General features: G+C 46.7%; 1 protein-coding gene across 29 annotated transcripts in view; it reads left to right on the top strand.

The window, feature by feature from the left end:
* Window positions 1-24,467, top strand: part of NRXN1 (neurexin 1) — a 1,569,693-nt gene that overhangs the window by 1,005,885 nt on the left and 539,341 nt on the right. For all 29 annotated transcript variants that reach the window (XM_081000811.1, XM_081000828.1, XM_081000824.1 and 26 more), the window contains 2 exons: window positions 2,567-3,005; window positions 17,055-17,438. In XM_081000811.1, the coding sequence (XP_080856937.1) occupies window positions 2,567-3,005; window positions 17,055-17,438 (823 nt within the window). The remainder of the gene's footprint in view (window positions 1-2,566; window positions 3,006-17,054; window positions 17,439-24,467) is intronic.

Raw genomic sequence — 24,467 nt, 5'->3', positions numbered from 1 at the left:
TGGTTTTATTTGTTGTATTTTACCTTGTTGAGTCACTTTGAGGCTTTTTATTTTGGCTAAACGGACTGATACATTTAATTGATAGTACAGTGGAACCTCAGTTGTCGAACGCTTTAGAAGTCAAACGCTTCGGAAGTCGAATGTCGGCAACCTGGAAGTGAATGCTTTTCAAACGCGCCTCGGAAGTTGAATGGCTTCTGAGGCGCATTTCTCCATTTTTTTCAATGGATTTTGCCAGCCAGCAATTGTGCCTCAGTTGGCAAACGTTTTGGAAGTTGAACGGTCTTCCGGAATGGATCTCATTCAACAACCAAGGTTCTACTAACAATATGCCCACTTTATTGTTAGAGAGTTTTGTTTTTAAATGGATGTGTGTACCGGTGTTCCAGAGAACTTGATTCACAAGTCTAACAAGACATACAATAAGTAATATAGAGTGAATGACCCTTCCCCAAAGCGATGGCCCTCGCCAGCCCATGTTCTCCACAAGCAAAGGACCACAGCATTATATTTAGAGAGCAATTGTGTGCACGAGAAGCAGACATAAAGTTACACCAGAACCAAATCCCATTCAGCATCTGGGCTGCTGCTCCCTGTCAAAGCTTGGCAGAAGGAAAACAAGCCTTTAAAAAAAATGTTCTATGCCAAGTCATGTGATCAAGCTAAATGGCCTTAGGATCCAGCCTAAGTCTTCCCTCTCTGGTCCTGCCACACTCTTTCTAGTCTGGCTGAGCCCTGGCTGACCTGCGATGAGCAGATTATAATGGCGCTGAGTTAGGGTGTTACCTGGTGGTAGCAAACCAGTCGCGGCTTATTTGCTAGCAAAATCAACTGTGCAGGAATAGGTCCATTGTAGCTATAGGTCTACAAGCTAGAATTTGTTACATGGATAGGTTTGATTGTGTAGAGAATTTTGTCTTGGTGGGAAATACAGTGGCAGCTTTTCAGCAGTCTATATGAAGGGGCATGGCATGTTCACCAGCCCTACAATAGTGCTGTGAATTTCAGGACATTATTTTTTGTGGTGGCCCCACATCCATGGAACTCCTTGCCTGTTGTCACCCACAAGGGCACCATAATGCCAGTATTTTTAGAAAGCTGCCTCTAGTGACTCTGTAGGGAATGATTTGCTGCTGTTTTTATATACTACATTTAATCAAACTATCGATTTGAATGGAGTTTTGGGAGGCATTATTTTATTTTGCTGCGGTCGGTATGCTCTGCCTTTAGTATATAAGGTGCTTTGAAAGAATTCTTATTTGGGAAGGCGATATATACATGTTTTAAAATAACCCAAAATGGATGGTGTGTCAGGTCACTTACCTTCTAAAAGGGCTCAAGCTTCTCATAGGTATGGATTATGTGTATTGAGCAAAAGCTGAGCTTAGATGTACAGGGGACTTATTCAGATTACTCAGATTTTATGTTACAAAGCCATTCTTTTTTACTTGTGGGGTTCCCCCCTCCAAAGCTGCCAAAATGCCTATTTATTTTTGTTATGCACGATAATTTGGAATAAATTATTACCACGGCATTCAGGGTATTAGCATAACTTATAGAGAACAAAGATAAAACATAGGTAAAACAACTCATTACAATATTTTTAATCAATTTTGAAAAATGCTCATGACCCAATGATATGCAGTCTTCCTCTGAAATCCCATTGAGGTTGTCTTAATTTGCTTCTGCTTGTCTGTATGCTTTCCTCCCAGTGCCCACAAACTCTGGGCAATGGCAGGGTAGGAAGAGATCTTACTACATCAAGGTTCTTTGAGGGTGATGTTCTACCAATGCACAAGCATTTTATATACTTCAAAACGGCTACCAAGGCTTTTGGATAGTTATTGGGACCAATTGCATGAGGCAGAGAGAACCTATGTATACAGAACAACAAATGCACAAAGGGCTCCTGTGCTTATGGGGTGTTGAGGGTGAAATACTCTCAACATAGCTGTTGTATAAGAAATTGCAGCCTTTTATAGGGGGGTGGGAATAAGGGAGTGAAACCAGTACATACAGTGGTACTTTGGTTTTTGAACATAATCCGTTCTGGAAGTCCATTCGATTTCCGAAACCTGTCTGACTTCCAAGGTGTGTTCGAAAACTGAGGCATTTACTTCTGGGTTTTTGGCGTTCAAGTTCCAAAACATTTGGCTATGGAGGCGTTCGAAAACCAAGGTACTATTGTACTTCCATCATTGCAGGATGGAGGGAAGAAGGTGGGAGCTGAAATATACCTCAATGGATGGTTGGATGATGGCCAAAGGATTGGAAGACTCAAAGAAACTTTGCTGAGGTTTGACACCAAACTGCAGCATCGAAACTGTAGCGAGAACGTCTGAGCTGCATGCAGACTTTTAAAGTATGGATGCAGGACACAACTTGAGGAGTGGGGAGAGGGCAACGTGGATATTTAACATGGATCTTCATAAGTGTGTGGCTGGTCCTGATAACATGAGGTTTTGTAAAATGTGTGCAACTTTTATTAATTTTAAAAATGGAATTAACATTCATTCTTGCTTCTACAGTCAAAATCATTCCAGTAACTGCTATTCTTTGCTTGCAGGTTGTATACAAAAACAACGATGTAAGGCTGGAACTGTCTCGACTTGCCAAACAAGGAGATCCTAAGATGAAGATCCACGGTGTGGTAGCATTTAAATGTGAAAATGTGGCAACCTTGGATCCAATCACTTTTGAAACACCAGAATCTTTTATCTCTTTGCCAAAGTGGAACGCCAAGAAAACGGGCTCGATATCGTTTGATTTCCGCACCACCGAGCCGAATGGGCTGATACTTTTTAGCCACGGCAAACCGCGGCATCAGAAAGATGCTAAACACCCACAAATGGTCAAAGTTGACTTCTTTGCCATTGAGATGCTTGATGGACACCTCTACCTGCTGCTGGACATGGGTTCTGGTACGATTAAAACAAAAGCTTTGCAAAAGAAGGTGAATGACGGTGAATGGTACCATGTTGACTTTCAAAGAGACGGACGATCTGGTAAGTTTGGGTTTACCCTTCTGTGTATTGTAGACAAAATAGCAAGGGCGTCGTGTGTTGCAATTGCCATTGCCATATAGTGACACCCTTTGACGTCATTATGAGAGGTGCAGGTGCTTCATCAAAAAACAGCACCCCTGAATCTCAGTCTCTCTCCCTCCTTGGTAATGTCTTACTGTACTCCCACATTTCCTTGTCCCTGCAGGCAGCACCTAGTGCAGTGGAAGATGGCCAGGGAGACTTGGAACTTGTAGCACTAGTCATTGGCTGGCAGGAGGAAGACAAGAGATAGAACTCCTCTTTCCAGCGACAGCCATTTGTTTGCTGCAGAGCCTTTTTCTCTCACCCCTCTTGCAATTGATTTGGCTTTGGCAATTAATCCAAAAAGCTATTAGTTAGAAGAATATGTTAGTCTGTGTTGCAATATTTCTCCTAACAACGACAGTGCGCTCCCAAGCCAAGTTTCTGCTAAGTGTAAAATGGAATGTGGTGATATATAACCATTGTGCTGCATAATAGGACTGCAATTTATGACATCACGGTGTTCTTGGAATTCATAGTGCGAAGGCCAAATTGCATGTGATGGACGGATCCAAGGTTCTCCTCACTGGTAGAATGTTAAAGAAAAGGCTTTAATAAAGAGCGGCTGAAATAAAGGAGAGAGGATGAAATAAAGAGTGAATGACTGGCAGGCAGGAGAGGAGTCTTAACACTGCCCTTCTTGATATTTTATTCCCACTTAAGATTGCCTCCCCAAATGGCTTTTCCACTCCTAGGAGAAAACACTTGGGCTCCTTGATTTACCCTTCTCTTCTTTTACTTTACCTTTTCCTGCCACTCCCCGTATCTTAGATGGTATGTCTGCAGCTAGAACCCGTGTTCTTCAATTTTTTATACAGTACCTGGAATTCTGGGGCAACAGCAGCACAGGCTTGTATATGACTAAATTATGCTCAGAGCAGACCCATTGAAATTAATGTGTTGTATTCAACACAGGGCTACGGAGTGGGTGCAAGCATTTCTGCTTCCTTGCCTGACTGATCTCCTGGAGCAGACTGGGGTTTTTTGAGGCCTTGTTGTACTAGTGGGAACCTAGAATAAGGATTTTGACAGCCTCCCTCAGCATTTTGACCATACAGTGATACCTCGGGCTAAGTACTTAATTTGTTCCGGAGGTCTATTCTTAACCTGAAACTGTTCTTAACCTGAAGCACCACTTTAGCTAATGGGGCCTCCTGCTGCCGCTGTCCCACCGGAGCACGATTTCTGTTCTCATCCTGAAGCAAAGTTCTTAACCTGAAGCACTATTTCTGGGTTAACAGAGTCTGTAACCTAAAGCGTATGTAACCCGAGGTACCACTGTACTTATACCTGATAGATTACAGAGAACTCTAGGGTCTGCGTCTTCTGCTGGATATGTACTGACCCTGGAGAAACTTCAGGTCATATGCTATAGGCTTGTCCTATCAGAATTCCACTCTGCAAATGCTTTGGAAGGCTTAGATTTAAAGCCCTATACGGCCTAGGACCCTCGTACCTACGGGACCGCCTCTCCTGGTATGCCCCACAGAGAAACTTACGGTCCTCAAATAAAAACATCTTGAAGGTCCCAGGCCACAGAGAAGTTAGGCTGGCCTCAACTAGAGCCAGGGCTTTTTCGGCTGTGGCTCCGATCTGGTGGAACGCTCTGTCACAAGAGACCAGGGCCCTGCGGGACTTGACATCTTTCCGCAGGGCCTGCAAGACAGAGCTGTTCCACCAGGCCTTTGGCCAGGGCACAGCCTGACTCCCTCCCTCGGCAATCTTCGCGGAGCTCTGGCCCAATGGTTGCCAGTGGCTTGAATTAATTAATTTTATAATGAATGATTTTAGTGTGTTGTTTATGCTGTACTTTTGTACTGTTTTATTGTTGTTAGCCACCCTGAGCCCGGCTTCGGCTGGGGAGGGCGGGATATAAATAAAATTTATTATTATTATTATTATTATTAGATGACCAGCCAGGAATCTAGACAATAACTTTATTGTCTCCTTCCAACAAGAACAGAATGGCAACAGAAAACTCCTGACTCTCCATGCCCCCCCTCCCCGCCCCTGGCATACAACTGAGTCCAGTGCCATCAAGTGGCTAAACTATATAATGACACAATTTAGGCTAAATCTACATAGCTATATATATATATATAAAAACTCTCTGAAAACGCTGTGCAGAAAACCGTTGTAAAGCTCACAGTTGAAAATATCACCCAGTTACGATTTCAGCTCTACAGCGCCATTCGGTGTCACAGTGTTATAACGCATTTATAACACTGCATTTTGACTAACGTAGCTGAATCCCTGGATAGTAGAATAGCAAACAAGCTTTGTTACCAATACGGCCATCATATGTTCATCTCTTCCCCTAATTTGGAAAGAACACATCATCTCTGTATGGGGATATATGTCAAAAACAGTAGCTGTTGCAAGCTGCTTTGAAAGCTAAACACTTTGCCCTCTAGCACTGGAAATCATCAACGCCACACATTTCAAAACCTTGACAGGGAACCTTCTGTGGCTTACAGCGAAATAGCATATAGCTTTTAATTACTGTGAGGCTAGCACCAATTTCAGCGGGATCTGACCAAAACTCTCAGAGCATGTTTGTTCATTTGTTTTGTATTTCCAGGCATCTCAATTGGCTCACCACACCTTCTCTTCATCCCTATTTTTTCTTCTACTTTTGCATTTCCTTCTCTCTTACTCTCTCTCTCTCTTACTGTGCTTCTCATTCCTCCCACCTGCTACTTCTTCTGAGTTTGGGTCATGGCAGGATGCTGAATTAGGTTTTGGGAGGATGGGTGCTGCTGTTGTTCGTTTGCTTTCTGTTAATAAAGCATTGATAAACCCCGCACGAACTCCAAAACTACAAAGAGCATTATAGCGCCTTTAAAGACTGTTTTTTAAAAGGATGTTATGGCATGAGCTGTTGTGGGAGAGAGCCAATATTCTTTAAAGCACCCTGGCAATTTTAGATCTAAACCATAGTTTAGTGTTGCATGCATGAGCTTGCTTCTCCCTTTGTCATCTCCTGGCATGGCTCTTTTCAACCAAACCACAGGATTGTTTCACTCCACTCACCCTACCTAGAAACCGAGGTTAGGCTTAACAAGGTATGGGAGAAGAATTACAGTATGCAACACTAAGCTTTGGTTTTGTGTTAGTTCTGCTTTTGTTGAAAACGACTAAGGGAAGTTTGGGCCATCACACCCTAGTTTTAGTAACGTCCAAAATTTTATTTAGTCTTTTACAGCAAAATGAACAAACACAGCTACTTTTCTGAAATTTGTCAGACTTCAGTTAAGAGTATCCACGGAGAGCTGTTGCAGGCTCAATGTTTGCACCTAACTGCGCACTTTCCTAAACTCTTTTATGAATTACCAGTCTGTTTCTTGCTGATCTACGTGCTGTGTCTCTTGCGACGTTTTACTCTTGCATATCTCTAGCTAGCCTGAAAATCCACTACGGAGTGGTGCCCATAGATAAGAAAAAGCTGTGACATGTCTAAATAAGATTTCTTAATTTCCTTAACTCTTGGTTGCTAGGTCAGCAAGCATGTTGAATTATTTTTTTCCCCTCCCCATTTTGCAATCGTTTCCGTCTTTCTGACCATTCCAGTAATTTGTAACATTGTTCCACATTACAGGATGAAGGGACGGCTGTTCTCCTCTGCTTGAAATTTGATCCATTTTAGCCAAACACTTAAATCTTATTTACCGTATTTTTCGCACTATTGGACGCACCGGTCCATAGGACGCACCTAGATTTGGGGGGGGGGGGGGAAATAAAGGCAAAAAAATTTATTCCCCCCCCGCCAGGCGCGGGGCTGGGGCGGGGGAAGCCCGAGCTTCCCCCTCCCCCAGAACGGGACCCAGAGCCATGCCGAAGCTGCGCGCAGCTTTGGCATCGCTCTGGGAGCTTGCGGGGCTGGGGGAGGAGGAAGCCCTCCGCCAGCCTCCAAACCATGTCGGGAGACAGCGGGATGGCGCGCTGCGCCTCTCCCGCTGTCCCCCGAGTTTGCGGGGCTGGGCCAGCCTTCTAGCCAAGTCGGGGGACAGCGGGAAGGGCGCGCTGCGCCCCTGCCGCTGTCTCCCGAGTTTGCGGGGCTGGCGACGGGGAGGAGCAGGCTTCTCCCCCCGCCAGCCTTCTAGCCAAGTCGGGGGACAGCGGGAAGGGCGCGCTGCGCCCCTGCCGCTGTCTCCCGAGTTTGCGGGGCTGGCGACGGGGAGGAGCAGGCTTCTCCCCCCGCCAGCCTTCTAGCCAAGTCGGGGGACAGCGGGAAGGGCGCGCTGCGCCTCTCCCACTTTCTCCCGAGTTTGCGGGGCTGGCGACGGGGAGGAGCAGGCTTCTCCCCCCGCCAGCCTTCTAGCCAAGTCGGGGGACAGCGGGAAGGGCGCGCTGCGCCTCTCCCACTTTCTCCCGAGTTTGCGGGGCTGGCGACGGGGAGGAGCAGGCTTCCCCCCCCCCCCCGCCAGCCTGCTAGCCAAGTCGGGGGAGAGCGGGAAGGGCGCGCTGCGCCTCTCCCGCTGTCTCCCGAGTTTGCGGGGCTGGCGACGGGGAGGAGCAGGCTTCTCCCCCCCGCCAGCCTTCTAGCCAAGTCGGGGGAGAGCGGGAAGGGCGCGCTGCGCCTCTCCCGCTGTCTCCCGAGTTTGTGGGGCTGGCGACGGGGAGGAGCAGGCTTCTCCCCCCGCCAGCCTTCTAGCCAAGTCGGGGGACAGCGGGAAGGGCGCGCTGCGCCCCTGCCGCTGTCTCCCGAGTTTGCGGGGCTGGCGACGGGGAGGAGCAGGCTCCCCCCCGCCAGCCTTCTAACCAAGTCGGGGGACAGCGGGAAGGGCGCGCTGCGCCTCTCCCGCTGTCCCCCGAGCTTGTGGGGCTGGCGGTGGGGCTCTCCTGAAGCCTGGAGAGCGAGAGGGGTCGGTGCACACCGACCCCTCTCGCTCTCCAGGCTTCAGCGAAAGCCTGCATTCGCACCATAGGACGCACACATATTTCCCCTTCATTTTTGGAGGGGAAAAAGTGAGTCCTATAGTGCGAAAAATACGGTACTTCAATACTAGAATAACTCAGAGAACAGCTGAATATTCTTAGGCAGCCTTTAAATGTCACCTCAGGGCAAACAAACTGCTGCAGAATTGCTCAGTCTGATACCACTCAGGCAATGTCAGAAGCTCCAAGTCTGTAACATGGTTTCTTACATCACCACTGTTGCTGCAGGTCCCCAGAAGGGCAACACCAGAGTTGTTCCAAACGTTCATGAAGTTTGCTATTTTTGATCTGAAAGCTGCCACTTTTTGGAGGATGAAAGGTTCTTAAACAAAGCAAAAAACCTGCTCATCTGCTCATTTTTCCTTGCCTATTTACAGTTCCAGTGATCTGCTTGAGTGCCATTTTCCCCCCTTTTGAAAACAAGTGTCCTCATTGCATGGTCCTCAGCTATAGAGTCCATAGTGAAAATAGAATCATAAAATTGTAAGGTAAAGGCAAAGGGACCCTTGACCATTAGGTCCAGTGGTGGCCGACTCTGGGGTTGCGGCGCTCATCTCGCTTTATTGGCCGAGGGAGCCGGCGTACAGCTTCCGGGTCATGTGGCCGGCATGACTAAGCCGCTTCTGGCAAACCAGAGCAGCACATGGAAACACTGTTTACCTTCCTGCTGGAGCGGTACCTATTTATCTACTTGCACTTTGACGTGCTTTCGAACTGCTAGGTTGTCAGGAGCAGGGACCGAGCAACGGGAGCTCACCCCGTCGCGGGGATTCGAACCGCCAACCTTCTGATCAGCAAGTCCTAGGCTCTGTGGTTTAACCCACAGCGCCACCCGCATCCCACTAGGCGGTGCTATTTTTCTAGAAAAAGAAGCGCTGGAACTCACCATGAATGCTTCCCTTGTTCTCTTATAATGGCAATGGCGCCCACCTGAGAGGGGCTGGAACTGAGTTCCAGTGAGTTCCAGGTGAAAAAAGCCCTGAATGTAAGGTTAGAAAAACAGTGGGTGAAGCATGGCCTGTGATGGGTTTGGCCTGGAGAGACTTCTGAGGCTCATATAAAAAGGGCTGGAAGGCCACATTCAACCCCCAGCCTGAGGTTCCGCATCCCAGAATTGTAGAGTTGAAAGGGACCCCAAGGGTCATCAGTCTTGAAAGACCTACAATGGTATGTTTCCGAGCACAATTCAAAGTGTTGGTGCTGACCTTTAAAGCCCTAAACGGCCTCGGTCCAGTATATCTGAAGGAGCATTTCCACCCCCATCATTCTGCCTGGACGCTGAGGTCCAGCACTGAAGGCCTTCTAGTGGTTCCCTCACTGCAAGCCAAGTTACAGGGAACCAGGCAGAGGGCCTTCTCGGTAGTGGCGCCCGCCCTGTGAAACGCCCTCCCATCAGATGTCAAAGAGAACAACTACCAGACTTGTAAAAATCATTTGAAGGCAGCCCTGTTTAGGGAAGCTTTTAATGTTTGATTTTAATATTTTGTTGGAGGCCGACCAGAGTGGCTGGGGAGGCCCAGCCAGATGGGCAGGGTATAAATAATAAATTATTATAATATTATTATTATTATTATCATTATTATCTAGTCCACCCCCCTGTAATGAAGGAAACGCAGCTACAGAATCCCAGAGAGATGACCATGGAGATTAAAACCTCCAAAGATGGAGCGCCCACCACCTTTCAAGGTGGTCCATTCCACTGTCTCTGCTCTTCATGTCAGAAAGTTCTTCCTGATGTTTAGTTGGAATCTCATGTCTTGTAACGTGAATCCATCAGATCAGAACCTACCCTCGGGAGAAGCAGAAAACAAGCTTTCTCTATCTTCCAGATATCTAGATGGCTATTGTATCACCTCTCAGTCTTCTCTTCTTCAGGCTAAACATGCCCAGCTCCTTCAACCTCTCCTCATAAGGCTTGGTTTCCAGACCCCTGAGCTTCTCGGTTGCCCTCTTCTCCACACACTTGCCAATATCCTTCTTAAACTGAGGTGCCCAGACTCTCTGGCCTAAAAATTGTGATGGCACTGGCAAATAAATAGACAAACCCAAATACCACTAAGATCTAACACTGCATACCAGACAGGAGCTGTGCATGTTTAGGTAAAGGTAAAGGGACCCCTGACCATTAGTTCCAGTCGTGACCAACTCTGGGGTTGCGGCGCTCATCTCGCTTTATTGGCCGAGGGAGCCGGCGTACAGCTTCCGGGTCATGTGGCCAGCATGACTAAGCCGCTTCTGGCAGGCCAGAGCAGCGCTCAGAAACACCGTTTACCTTCCCACTGGAGCAGTACCTATTTATCTACTTGCACTTTGACGTGCTTTTGAACTGCTAGGTTGGCAGGAGCAGGGACCGAGCAACGGGAGCTCACCCCGTTGTGGGGATTCGAACCACCGACCTTCTGATCGGCAAGTCCTAGGCTCTGTAGTTTAACCCACAGCGCCACCCGTGTCCCTATTGTGCATATTTATCGTAGAGCAATTGCATACAGATGTTTTGTATTTGTTTACTGCTAGGTAGTTCATCTGGGCCAAATTCAAACCACTAGGAAGAATCCTTCATTTGCAGATCTGCAGTTTAGAGAATTTTGCAGCAGTGCTTAATAAAGAGAATAAGTACAGAGAATAAGGGGGAGGGGTGTGGCAGCTGAGCCCTGTCTCCTATCTCTGCTTTTGAAACAGATCACAACCGACGAGAGGAGCTTCAGAAGTACATTTAGGCAGGGATGTCTTGGCTGTAGTAAGGAGACTTTTGAAAACTAAATTGCTGAGATAATGAACATGATTCAAGATGCTCATTAACACATACCTATGGGAAATGTTCTGCTGTTGCAGTACTACCAACCTTGCAGTGAAAGCAGAGGGTGGAGGCAAAGGCAGGCGGCTGGAATCCCAGCAAAAGCAAACTGCAAAGGCATTTTGCTCTCTGCGGGTTTTGCAACACGCCACGTCTGCATTAATAACAGTGTTGTGGGGCCGGCATGCCATTTGAATGTTTAGTTAATCTCGTGGGCATATTTGAGAAACAACCATGCAAGGGTTTTCCCCCTAAACCAGCTACCGTTCACCCCCTTTTGGAAAACCACCGTTACACATCGGAACAGGAGGGGAAAGTTATTATTCTTGTCAAACTCCAGTTGTGCATGGCAGTGTAAACCAGATTGTATCAGCGGTTTTTCGCGGCTAAGCCAGCATTTAAGGGCTAAGGAGTCATTGAGATTTTGAATTAAAGTCAGAGTTCCAGTATAAGCGCTGGAAATTACAGGGGTAGCAAAAGGCACATGCCTGTCTCCGGAGTATATAATTAGAGGTTTAGAGTAATCACACTCTCACTCGGAGCAGCACTTTACAGATATCCATTTCAAGCCACTGGGGTGGAGCGTGTCCCCCTCCCCACCGTCCCTTATGCCATCTAGGAGTCGCTGTAGTTATTCACTGCAGTTTTAAGTAACGAAAGACGTTTAATGGATTGTCCTTGCTTTCTAGGGATAAACAACCCTTTGAGTGGTTTCCAGGCTAGCTACACGCCTCTTATTCCAGTCCTAGGGAGGGAATGCAATGTTATGCGATTATGCTTATTCTGTCAGCAAAAACATTTCTGCTTGCCTGGTGGGGATGGTATCCCCTCTTCTCCCCTGTGTTCTGTTCTAGGGGTTCACCTGACCCCCACCAAGAGCTGATGGGGGGCACAAAAGAGGAAAAGTGGAAGCTCCACTCCACTGCGTTAGCAGTGCTGGCTCCCACTAGTGCAACTGTTTGGTCGAATCTGTCCCATAGAATCCAAAGACACCTCTGGAGAGGTGTTTTGTGCAAGGGATGTAGCCAGCATGGCTGAGCTACCAGCGGGAGAGAGAAGTGACTGGGCTCCCACTCCAGTTCCCCCAGTTCAAGGCCCCTGCTGTCATACAAGTGTTTGGCTTGAGGAAGCATTGCTCAGTGATTTAGACCAGGGATAGGGGAACCCTTTTCACCCTGAAGACCACATTCCCTTCTAAGCAAGCTTCTGGAAGCCACACGTCAGTGGCATAGTCTCCAACTTCCCTGAAAATGGAGGGACTGTCACGAAAACCCTGAAACCATCACGGCTTCTCACTACGTCATTCAGAGTCACGAATTCTGAAGTGGCCCGTCAGCAGTGTTTCAGCGAGTTACTGGAAGTTCAGATCCACACATTCCTCTAACACATATAATAATAATAATAATTTATTATTTATACCCCGCCCATCTGGCTGGCCTTCCCCAGCCACTCTGGGCAGCTTCCAACAAAATATAAAAATACAGTAATGCATCAAACATTAAATACCTCCCTAAACAAGGCTGCCTTCAGATGTCTTCTAAAAGTATGGTAGTTGTTGTTCTCTTTGACATCTGTTGGGAGGGCATAGCTGTCAACTTTTCCCTTTTCTTGTGAGGAATCCTATTCAGAATAAGGGAATTTCGCTTAAAAAAAGGAAAACATTGACAGCTTTGTGGGAGGGTGTTCCACAGGGCGGGTGCCACTACCAAGAAGGCACTCTGCTTGGTTCCATGTAACTTGGCTTCTCTCAGTGAGGGAACCGAGAGAAGGCCCTTGGCCTCAGTGTCCAGGTAGAACATGCCTCCCACTCCCTCCGCCTTGCCCACTCAATATGGTCCCACTTCCTGTTTTTATAAAAACAAGATCTGGATCCTAAGAAAGTCCCTAAGAAAATGGTTCACCATTTTGCTGCTCCTCAGTCAGTCTGTTGCTGCATCTGAGTCCCTGTCCTGGCCTTGGAAGAGGAGTAGGCACCAGGAGGGAGGGGCACTGGAAGCTGAAGGATGGCCGAAGCCCCAGGACCACAAGGCACTGAGGTGGTGACCCTGTGTCTGTGCTGGAGGCAGAGCTGGGTGCCTGCCAGAGCCATCTGGAAGGGGAGAAGAAGCTGCACCTCAAAGCCCAGGCCAGAGTCCCTATTTTCATTGGAGGCATGTTGAAGGATATGCAGTGGTGGGCAAGGCCACAGATTAAAGTAGGCGGAGTGAGCCATGTGAATGTTACCTTCATGCAGTTAAGCTACTTTTGACACACATTTCTCTCTAACCTCCATCCAGGCAATCAAGGACTATTACTAGAGTTGAAGGACACATTACAGGCAGGCAAAAAACTCTCAAGGAAGGTGCCCATGAGGGAAGGCAGGGCCCATGAAGGGCGCATGGCGATAGGGTGTGTGGCTGGGGGGAGTCCTGGAAGGCTACATTACACATACACACAAACACCAGGATAAGGGGACGACAGAGGACGAGATGGTTGGACAATGTTCTCGAAGCTACCAGCATGAGTTTGACCAAACTGCGGGAGGCAGTGGAAGGCAGGAGTGGCTGGCGTGCTCTGGTCTATGGAGTCACGAAGAGTCAGACACGACTAAATGACTAAACAACAACAACAAACAGGGCTGCCTTCAGATGTCTTCTAAAAGTCTGCTAGTTGTTGTTCTCTTTTTCATCTGGTGGGAGGGCGTTCCACAGCGCGGGTGCCACTACCGAGAAGGCCCTCTGCCTGGTTCCCTGGAACTTGGCTTCTCGCAGCAAGGGAACCGCCAGAAGGCCCTTGGCACTGGACCTCAGTGTCCGGGCAGAACAATGGGGGTGGAGACGCTCCTTCAGGTATACTGGGCCAAGGCCGTTTAGGGCTTTAAAGGTCAGCACCAACACTTTGAATTGTGCTCGGAAACATACTGGGAGCCCTTGTAGGTCTTTCAAGACCGGTGTTATGTGGTCTCGGCGGCTGCCCTCAGTCACCAGTCTAGTTGCCACATTCTGGATTAGTTGTAGTTTCCGGGTCACCTTCAAAGGTAGCCCCACATAGAGTGCATTGCAGTAGTCCAAGTGGGAGATAACTAGAGCATGCACCACTCTAGTGAGACAATCAGTGGGCAGATAGGGTCTCAGCCTGAGTACCAGCCTACTTGTGCCGTAGAATCCCCTACAACCCACCTAGAATCCTGAATCGCCCACTAGTGGGCAGTAGGGACCAGGTTGACAAGCCCTGGTTTAGACCATGCAGGTTTGCTAGATCTGTGCTGAGAGGATTATGGGTTTGAATCCCATGGACTCTTTCATAGAGGGGAAAGAGATCCTGTTCAGAAGGAAAGCCACTGCATAGCAGAATGTTTACTCTGTCAGGTCCAGTTCCTGGGCATCTTGAGGTTTTAAAAGATGGCAGCAAGGCTAAGGTAGAAACTAGTCTTACCACCTCCTCCCTGAAAACTGTAGTATATTTTTGTGTTCTGCAGTCCACAGCATGCACAATATGTTGTGGGAAAGGCTGCTTTGTTTTCATTTTATCTTTCTGCGCTTTCTTAGCAACATATAAAAAAGCAGATGTTACATGAGTGCAAAATGTACAACATTCCCTGGGGAGTGTGTGAAAAAGCTGCATATAAGAACATACAAAGAACATATATAGTTCAGGCCATATGGACAGTGTGTGGACCAACGGTAAATTAGATCAGAGGCTCCACCTGGCACTGCATGTTTCATAACATCAAAGGTTAAACATCCCTGTTCAAACACTGGAAGAAAATATTTAATTGGATGTACCTGTGAAGGAAAACCATGCTTCTGAAAACCAAGGATATCTAAGACCTTCTGCCTGCCCTTTACATTTCCCTCTCCTTTGTAAATAATGCTGATCTGTCATAGTCTGCTGGCAAGAAGCTGAGTCGCCAATTCAGAGTTAATTAAAATGTGAAACCTGGGACTCTAGAATTATATGATTTAATGTTTTGCAGTGGCAGCTTGGCAGTTTGCAGGACCTTAGAACTGAGCTTTGTGGCACTTTGGCTTAGCAGAATGATAGGAACATAAGAAGACCCTGCTGGATTAGGCCAGTGGTCCGTCTGGTTCTGCATTCTGTTCTCACAGTGGCCAGCCAGATGGCTGTGGCAAACACAAGAGCAGGACCTGAGCACAAAAGCACTCTTTCTACTTGAGAATCCTAGCAACTGGCCCTCAGAAGCATATTGCCTCCAGCAGTGGGTGTCGAACTAACCACTGTTGCTAGTAGCAGCTGATAGCCCTGTTTTTCGTAATTTGTGATCTAATCTTAGGTCTTGTGAGGTCTTGCAAACATACTTGGTTCTAGTACAGGCAGGAAGCTATGCTTTTAGGAAGCATGTTTTAACTGGCAACAACATTGTTTAAACTGTGCACATGATAAGCAAAGTGTGGATGGGAGGTGGCTGGTTTAAAATTTTGATGTCTTTTTATTTTAATCTGTTGTCATGTGTGCCTAGTCTGTAGGATGAGCAGGCAGGGTTATAAATTTTAAATGAAAGGAGCCAAAAGGCAATCGAAAGCAAAGACTGTCCGTCCACCAGTGCCCTATAGCTCAACCATGCAATATTGATCATAGTGTACCCCCAAGCACAGAACAGATGCATTATGGAAATGTGCTTACACAGAGCAGATGAATACCCAGTCTTGCGTGTATGTTAGTGTTTATTTAATATTTACACTGTTTTCAAGCTGTGCTTTACATGTGGCGATCAGCCATTCCTTTTCTTGCTGCTCTGTTGGCCTGGCCTGGCCTGCTCTCAAAAAGGATCCCACGATGGGGCAAAGGGGCAGGATGGGGATAGGGAGCAAGACAGGCTAGTGGTTGCAGCACCATGGACAGCTACAAGCAAGCAACTCAGGGTAAACTGAACGCTTTATGCATCTGACACCATGTCGCACCTCCCAGGGTCAGGCTATTCTCACATCCCCTTTTGAGAAACTGGCCATTGGATTTCCCATTTCTGAGAGTTCTTCGAGGTGTGTTACCTGCAAAATTGCCAGGTTGGCATGAGGGTGCGGACATTAGCAACAGGTAGGATGGCAGGGAGCACAGTGTTGTGCGGTGTGTAGTGGCAGAAGCATCAGAGTGGCTGTGCTGCCATGTACCACAATGCTCCAAGCTCTCCACACCTTGACCTCTTCCTCTCAGGCAATGACCTGAAGTGTTGAGATGCTAAGGGGGCAATGGAGCCCTACGCACACTGTGTCACCAGCTGCCACTAGATGCAGGTGCCTGGTGTAGAAGGACCTGACTCATCAGGGGGTATGGGCTCCACAGGTCCTGCCTTGGGTGTCCCAGGCTTAAAGAGACCCTGGTGGACTGGGCTTGGACTGCCACTGGGTAGTCCTCTGATGCTTTGGGATTTAAATCTGCTATAATGGACTTGTTATGGGCAGACCTACCACCCAAGATGCAAATGGTGGCTAATGGATTCAGAGTCTTCTCTACAGTGACACTGTCTTTGGAAGAACCTCTTTTAGAGAGGTCAAGTTAATCCTTTCCCTCTCTGTGCCCAGGAGGAGGGTGAAAACCTACCTCCATTGGCTCCCTTGAAATGTATATTGGTTACCCTTGCTTTATTTATGCAGCTATGCCCTTCTGTGCCACTGCTGTTTTCGCAGGCTGTAGGGGTGTGCAAGAAACACTTTTTTAATTTTATTTTTTCTGGTGTTTTTTTTAAAGTTCCATTTGTTTCATTTCCATTTATTGAAATTGCATTCACACATTAAGTCATTAGTTGATTGATATTCCCCGATCCATTGATTGAAGCAGGAGACTCAGTCATTCCTCTGTGTGTTATTTTTCCCAAAGAAATGGCATGGAGTGTAAAGGCATGGTATCACCACTCTGGATCATCAGATATGTCCAATTTGAGGTCTAGTTTTATAAGCAAACAAACATGAATGGGAAAAAATTATACAATGCATTCATCTTTAATGCAAATTCCCTTTAATTGATTGCTGTAACGATGAATGAAGTAGTCTCCATTTTTTGTCCATATGTGTGTGCTTTAGAAAAGTGTGCACTGTTATTAAACCTTTTTTATTTCCTTGTAATCATTATTCCTTCTGTGATTGAAAGTCATGTTGGGAGCATGGTTCTGTCCTACAAGTGGGATATAAATACAAATAATGAAGGGATAGAAGAAGGTTGTTAGTGACAGTTGTGCATTTTTTTCTCCATTGTTAACAAACAAAACAAAACCGAACACCTTGTGTTTTATTCCTAAACAGGTACCATTTCCGTCAACACTATGCGCACGCCATATACTGCACCTGGAGAGAGTGAGATCTTGGACCTAGACGACGACTTGTACCTTGGAGGCTTGCCGGAAAACAAAGCAGGCCTCGTCTTTCCAACAGAGGTCTGGACAGCGCTTCTCAATTATGGTTATGTGGGCTGCATTCGGGACCTGTTTATCGATGGCCAAAGCAAAGACATCCGCCAAATGGCAGAAATCCAGAGCACCTCTGGGGTGAAACCCTCGTGTTCGAGAGAAACAGCAAAGCCATGCTTGAGTAATCCCTGCAGGAACAGTGGAGCTTGCAGGGACGGCTGGAATAGATACGTCTGCGATTGTTCCGGAACAGGCTATCTGGGCAGATCGTGTGAGAGAGGTAGGCCCATTCATTTACCCATTTGGTTAGAACACGGATTCCCTTTTCCTTCACAGACAACTTCAAAACTGCTGAGGGTCTTGATACTGATTGGCAGGTGAGAAACTAGCAGTGTGATGTAGCAGCAGCTACCACTACTGTGTTGTGTTGTGAAGGCTAATGTAGAATTGAGGTTAAGGGAATGGGTGGGAAGGCCCTGCTTTACATCTCAGAGAACCAACATGCATACCAGGGGTTGACAACCTTCTCCGGCCCAGTGGGCACGTTTGGAATGTTGAGGATGCCATGGGTGCCAGTCACACAATGGCTGCTCTGGGGAAATGGCGTAATGACTGCCACAGCTCAAAATACAGAAAGGGACAGCTGCACAATGGTTTGGTCACTTCTTTCACCTGATCAGAGACGTAGCAAGGTCAGGTGGTACCCGGTGCAATTTTTTATTTTTTATTGTCACACCCTCCCCACTCACATCGACAGCTCAGGGTAGGCTTGGAAGAGACACTTCACAGGATTCTTGGGGTGTGTGCACTTTAAATGGGTTTGCAGCCTGAAGTGACAGACGTGAGGCAGGTGAGCTGTGCACAGGTGAGCTGCAAGCAAGCTGCCAGCCAGCTCTGTGGAGGCTCCTTTTATTGGCACAAATATGCAAACTCTGGCAGATACATTTTGGGCTGTGACCTTTACACATCTTCCAGTCCCGAGATTGTGGGGTAGTACAAAGTTATTTTGGCACCTGTTTCCACTGCGTCATTTTCCCTTTGCACAGTGTATGACGAAGGAGACTAAAGGTCTCAGAGACAAAGGTTACAGACAGGGCATCACAGACTACTGAGACCGTGTTCAGACAGCTGTGGCTTTGTCTGTGAGGGGGAGTGTGCCCCGCACCCCAAGGTCACGCGTGCAGCCGGACTGAGGCTGCCTGCGGGTGGGGAGTGTCCTCCCTCCGGACCCAGCAATCATCCCTACAGCAGCCAAAGAAAGGCAGAGAAGCAGCATCACCCTAAACACACACCCCTTGCTGGGTTGCATGTGGTCTCTTTGGAGACCCTGCCCAGTGCCAGAAGGAACTCCCTGTCTCCGGCACAATGGAGTCTCTGGGAATACGAAGGCCGCGGCCCCTGCTCTCCCATTTTGCTGCCCACCTGCTCAAGTCCCTCCTCGCTGCCTTACTCCATGCTGGCACCCTCTGTTCTCATGGCAAAACAAAACAAACGCCTCCTCTTCCTTCATCTACCTTTCTCAACCACATCTAAAGTACTGATCCAGCCCAGATCCACTCACTGTGTCCTGGAGAGCGTGCACCTCTGTATGCAAAATAAGTTCGGGAATCGAGGGCTTTTTTGCCCTCTCCCGGGGATCTGTTGTCTCTCTTTGCTGTGGCTCTGTCCCTATAGGAAGCTCAACCTTGCCAGGCTGAGCAGAAAGGATTCCAGAGGGCAAACTCCTTCCCTCTCCCAAGTTAGGAGTTGGGGACCATCTGGTCATCCAACAGCCAAGAAGCATGATTTGTGGCAGCCCCAAAGACTTCTGCCCCAACAACCCACCACCTTCTCAACCAACCAGTGCAACCTTTGTCTAAGGGTGGAGTTAACTACATGGGTGCCCAGAGTGGCAGCCATGCCATGCACCCAGGGCAGCAGGATGAGCCCCACATGGTGTGCCACCCCCACCGCCTCCCCTTCCTATGCCCCTGCACCTGATGCGTGAGTAAAAGGCACTTACATCAACCTTGACCATGCTGGCTGGCAATCACCCACAGAAAGAAGCTCTTCTGTGCTCAGAACAGATAGGAGGGTGGGTGCCCAATCCTGGCATCTTGTGAAATGTGGGTATATTTACAGGGATGTGTTTGGTGTATGAGCGGCTGAGCTGGTGCAAATAGGAGCTGAGCAGGAAGAAGAAATAGCCTCTCACATACTGTGGATTTTTTTGAGGGAATCTTTGCTTAGACCTTTCATGGGCACCATAGGAGCAGGCAGAGTGGAACCCACAGTTCTTATTCTTCTTCTTTGGTGATCACTCATAGCCAAGTAAGATTGTCTTCCATGAACATGGTCTTAGCAGTGAGTCCGTAAGTGACTGTGGAGGCCAATTCTGGATCCACACCTCCTTCCACAGTGGGGACATTGGTTTCCAGGCAAGAGCTGATCACCATGAGGGTTTGCCAAGTGTGCCTTCTTCTTAGCACGTTTCTCTCTTTCGTCCTGAGTTTGAGCATCTTCAAAGTCCATGAGGCCTTTGGTAAAGGCTGTTCTCCAACTGGAGCACTCACAGGCCAGTGTTTCCCAGTTGTCGGTGTTTAGACTACACTTTTTAAGATTTGCCTTGAGAGAGTCTTTAAACCTCTTTTGCTGACCACCAGCATTATGCTTTCCATTTTTAAGTTTGGAATAGGGTAGTTGTTTTGGAAGATGATAATCAGGCATCCGAACAACTTTACCAGTCCAACAAAGTTGATGTTGGAACCCACAAGTACCATGTTGGTGACCTCTGGCATAACGACCAAGAAACTGAGGAATGAATCAGAACATTCACTATTTCACTATTTTCTGACCCTTTCCCCACAACCTACAATATCCTTTTTGAGGTGAGGTGAGGTGACCAAAACTATACACAGCAATCCAAATGTGGTCACACCACACATGTGTGGTATGATTGCAATATCAGCAGTTTTAATTTTAGTCCCTTAACAAAAACTTTGTCAAAACAACAACAAACCACTTTCCTTATAAGCTTAGCACTAGTTAAGACCGAGCCTTCCATTTGTGCTGCTGTAAATGAAACGTTATTCTGCAAAGGGAGTCCTTGTTTCTTATTTTAGAAGATGCAAGCCTTTGGCAGAAATCAAGTTATTTTTGATGCCTCCAGATTGTTCCTATTACTGGTGGACTGCGGCTGGCAGAGGGGGCCTAACTAGACTGTCAGATGAATTACAAAACTCTTCAGTTAAATATGCATGGTGTACCACCCTGTGGCAAAATCCTGCTATTACATATGGGACATTTTTCTCCTCACTGCTCCCCTCCCCATCTGCTTAAAGAGTGCAGCATTATGTTTTTTTTTTTAAATAATATTTATTAAGATTTTCAAAAAAAAAAAAAATACAGAAAGCAAGAATTAAAATACGTTCATAACCTTATTTTCATATATCCACTTTCTGGGACTCCCCCCTTCCCCCACCCCTACCATATTCCTTTTTCATATTGTTGGCTCCACAAGCTCTCAGTTCTGATTAAAAACTTAATTTGTTTAAACCATTATTCGAATTTAAAATTTCTACACTCCACATCAATACCCTTAATAAAATACAGAAAATTTCTTTCCCAGGGCCCACCCCATTTTCATTCCACAATTTCCCTTTTTTTTAATAATAAAGACACCCCACATAATAGAAGTATCAAAAATAAGAAATAAAGAGTATAATAGATGAGACAAAGCCAGTTCAAAAAAAAGAAGTTAACAAGCCTTTGGATTTTAGTTCTCCCCCCCTGTCCCCGGTTTAATTTCCCCCTGACCACCAAACCATGTTATCCGCCTGGAATTCTTACAATCCATAAATCACCTATTTCCACCAACTCCTTGCTGGTTTTTTTTTTTTTTTTTTTCCTTTCATAATTATTTTTAGAACACTTAACTTCAGATCTTTAATAAAGCTCCCCCCATTGTTCTTTCCAAATTGTAGTCCAGTTTCCTCTTGTTCCGCTGCTGAAACGTTCTAATTCAGAAGCTTAGTAAGTCTGCAGGGATTATTGTTATTCAGGAACAAAAACTTGCGTTCAGTCCCTTCCTTTCTTCAATAGAAAATTCTATTGTCTCCTTTAGCTGAACACCCTGTAGACAAAATATTATTTCCGTTTTGCAGCTTTCCCAGAAGATAACCAATCCTGTAAAATTCCAATGGTGTTTTTCCACTTACAACCATCTTTGTAATGTCCCGAAACTCCTCTAGGGGGATTGTTGTAACTTTGTCTTCTCTAGTCCAAAAGTCCGATTGTTATCCATGTTTTCGCCATTTTGTATCCAAGTTTTAACAAGTTGTAGCAAATTGTAACAAATTTAGCCAGCAAAGTTCTCATAATAAAATCCTCTCTGCTTTCCGACTTTGACAGCTACTTTGACAGCTGTCAAAATCTCCGACTCTTTTCACCAGGCTCTCTCTTCAATCACCCCGGTTCCCAGGGGGGGGGGGTTACGTTTCTTCTCCCTCAATTCATCCTCCAGCACAGTTCTTATGATTCCCCATCGTGGAATTCTTAGTTTTTATCAACAATACAAATCTTTTTGGACCTTGGTTTCCCCGTCCTTGTCTTGAAAGGTTTACAATAGGGGGGGGGACTGACTTCCTTTTTGGATCCCCCCCCCGCTCGTATCCAATTCAAAAAGAAATTCTTTTTTTCCTCCTTTTAAACCCAGTTTCCAAATTACTCACGGGTTGTTGTCTAAAAGTCCGAATTTTCAATGGAAGAAGTCAGCGCTCTCCGCCGGATGGCATGCGGCTGCGCTCGGCAGGGATAGCAGAGGACTCAAAGCACCACGCTTCTCCCCGGCACCCGATCCGTAGCCTTTAAAAAGGCTCCTTCACGAGTCGGGAGGGCGCTAGCGGTGCCAGCCGAGTCTCCATGTCCACGACCCTCGTGGCCGTGGTTTTTAAGGGTCCCCGCATCGCCGGTGCGGTAGGACCCAGCCCCTGCCGAGCAGGCTCCCTCCGGAGCTCGGAGGGAGTCCGCCATTCGGCGATGGCGCCAACCCGGAAGTGAAAGAGTGCAGCATTATGAAGGAGAAAGAGAAGGAGGGAGAGATAGAAACCTACAGTTTTTGAAATCAAAAAGAACTAGGGAATATTTTTACATATCCCAGCCACTGGAGAAAGGAACAAGCATATGCAAATCTACTAAAAAAAAACCACAAACCCCACCACCATTCTTTGCAAGTTTAATAGCATGCTTCAGCAAAAGGATTTTCAGTAAGTATCTTTGACAGGGCATGGAATTTCTTTCTGTTTACGTTGTTTGTCATCCCTCGCAACGTATGGTTTGGGCATTTCCCCCAATATAATTTTCTGGAACACGGACCCTCCTCTGCTGGGACCGATACTAATATGATGTACTCACAGTGTTATCTGGCTGCTTGTCCTACAGAAATCAGTTGTGTGTTTATTCAGCTTCTGGAGTATTATACGCTACCCAAGGGTTTTCCCTATCTTGGGGGGTGGGGAGGGAAAGGAACAGCTTTCAAAGCATTGCTTCGCCTCCTTCCAGTAATAGTTGAATCCCAAACGGTCATGCATTAATATGATTACAGCGTTTGGGATTCCGTAAGCTACAGCAAAGGCAGTGCTTGCCACACAGAACTATTATTGCTCCTACCCATGTGTGGTTGCTGATAAACCGTTCTCGTTTGCCAGTAGACACGACAATTAAAATGTTGTTCGTGCCATTCAAAAAGGAAGCAATTTTTTTGGGGGGGGGGTGTGGAAAGAAAATATGTTCACATCAGCAAGCAAAGCCACTTCAGGGAGCATGTGGGGTGTGGGGGACTATGCTGGTTTGAATCACAAATTTTAGAACAATGTAGCTAAGAACTAGGGTCTGAAATAGTTTGTCAGGTAGTGCAGGATGGAGATAGCACAACGCGGAGCACTCAAGATACTGTTGGACTCCAGTTCCCATTGTACCTGACTGTTGGCCATAACAGCTGCTGGGAGCTGTAGCTCAAGAGCATTTTATAGATTTGTGGAATTGTAGGGTTGGAAGGGGCCACAAGAGTCATCTAGTCCAACCCCCTGCAATGCAGGAATCTTTTGCCCAACATAGGGCTTCAACCCACAACCCAGAGATTCGGAGCCTCATGCTCTTCGAACTGAGTGTCACCCATTTGGAAGGCGACACCTTGGCAACTCCTGATTTAGGGAGAACTACAGTAGATGGTGATTGGGACGCAGGTGGCGCTGTGGGTTAAACCACAGAGCCTAGGGCTTGCAGATCAGAAGGTCAATGGTTTGAATCCCTGCGATGGGGTGAGTTCCTGTTGCTCGGTCCCTGCTCCTGCCAACCTAGCAGTTCGAAAGCACATCAAAGTGCAAGTAGATAAATAGGTACCACTCTGGCGGGAAGGTTAACGGCGTTTCCGTGTGCTGCTCTGGTTTGCCGGAAGTGGCTTAGTCATGCTGGCCACATGACCTGGAAGTTGTACACCGGCTCCCAAGGCCAATAAAGCGAGATGAGTGCCGCAACCCCTGAGTTGTCTGCGACTGGACCTAATGGTCAGGGGTTCCTTTACCTTTACCTTTACAGTAGATGGTAGCCAGTGCTCATATTTGAAATACAGCCAGTTGCGTGCATTAGAACCTATTCCAGCATTCTGTTCCCAACACTGGCCTGATGTTCCAAGAAGGGATGAAGGCAATAGTAGTGCCAAATCCGCCAATCAAAGCGGCCAAGTGGGAACATTTGGGGTAAGATGACCTTGTAGGTAAACTGGTCTCAAGTTGTGAAGGGCTTTATTAATTAAAGTTATTCATTTTTTAAAAAAGAATAAAATAAAGATAAACTCAAAGCAACTTAAAAAAATTTAAAAGCCAAGTTACAGGGAACCAGGCAGAGGGCGGTAGTGGCACCCGCCCTGTGGAACGCCCTCCCACCAGATGTCAAAGAGAACAACAACTACCAGAGTTTTAGAAGACATCTGAAGGCAACCCTGTTTAGGGAAGCTTTTAATGTTTAATATTTTGTTGGAAGCCGCCCAGAGTGGCTGGGGAAGCCCAGCCAGATGGGTGGGGTATAAATAAATTATTATTATTATTATTATTATTATTATTATTATTATTATTATATAAAAGCAACATGAAACTAAAACAAAACAGAAAACTTCCATCTACAAATAGAAGGAGGTCTGACACATCCTACCCACTAAAGGAGGCTGCAGGATCTGAAACACCACAAGTAAAAGGCCAAAAACCTGAAAATGATTTAAAAAAAAAAAAAATGGCGTGGCACCTAAAAGTAGGCATTGGTGGCACCTGGTGTGTTA

This window comes from Podarcis pityusensis, assembly GCF_964106645.2.
Source record: "Podarcis pityusensis genome assembly, chromosome: 3".
Taxonomy (NCBI): Eukaryota; Metazoa; Chordata; class Lepidosauria; order Squamata; family Lacertidae; genus Podarcis; species Podarcis pityusensis.
This window is presented reverse-complemented; position numbering and strand designations above follow the sequence as displayed.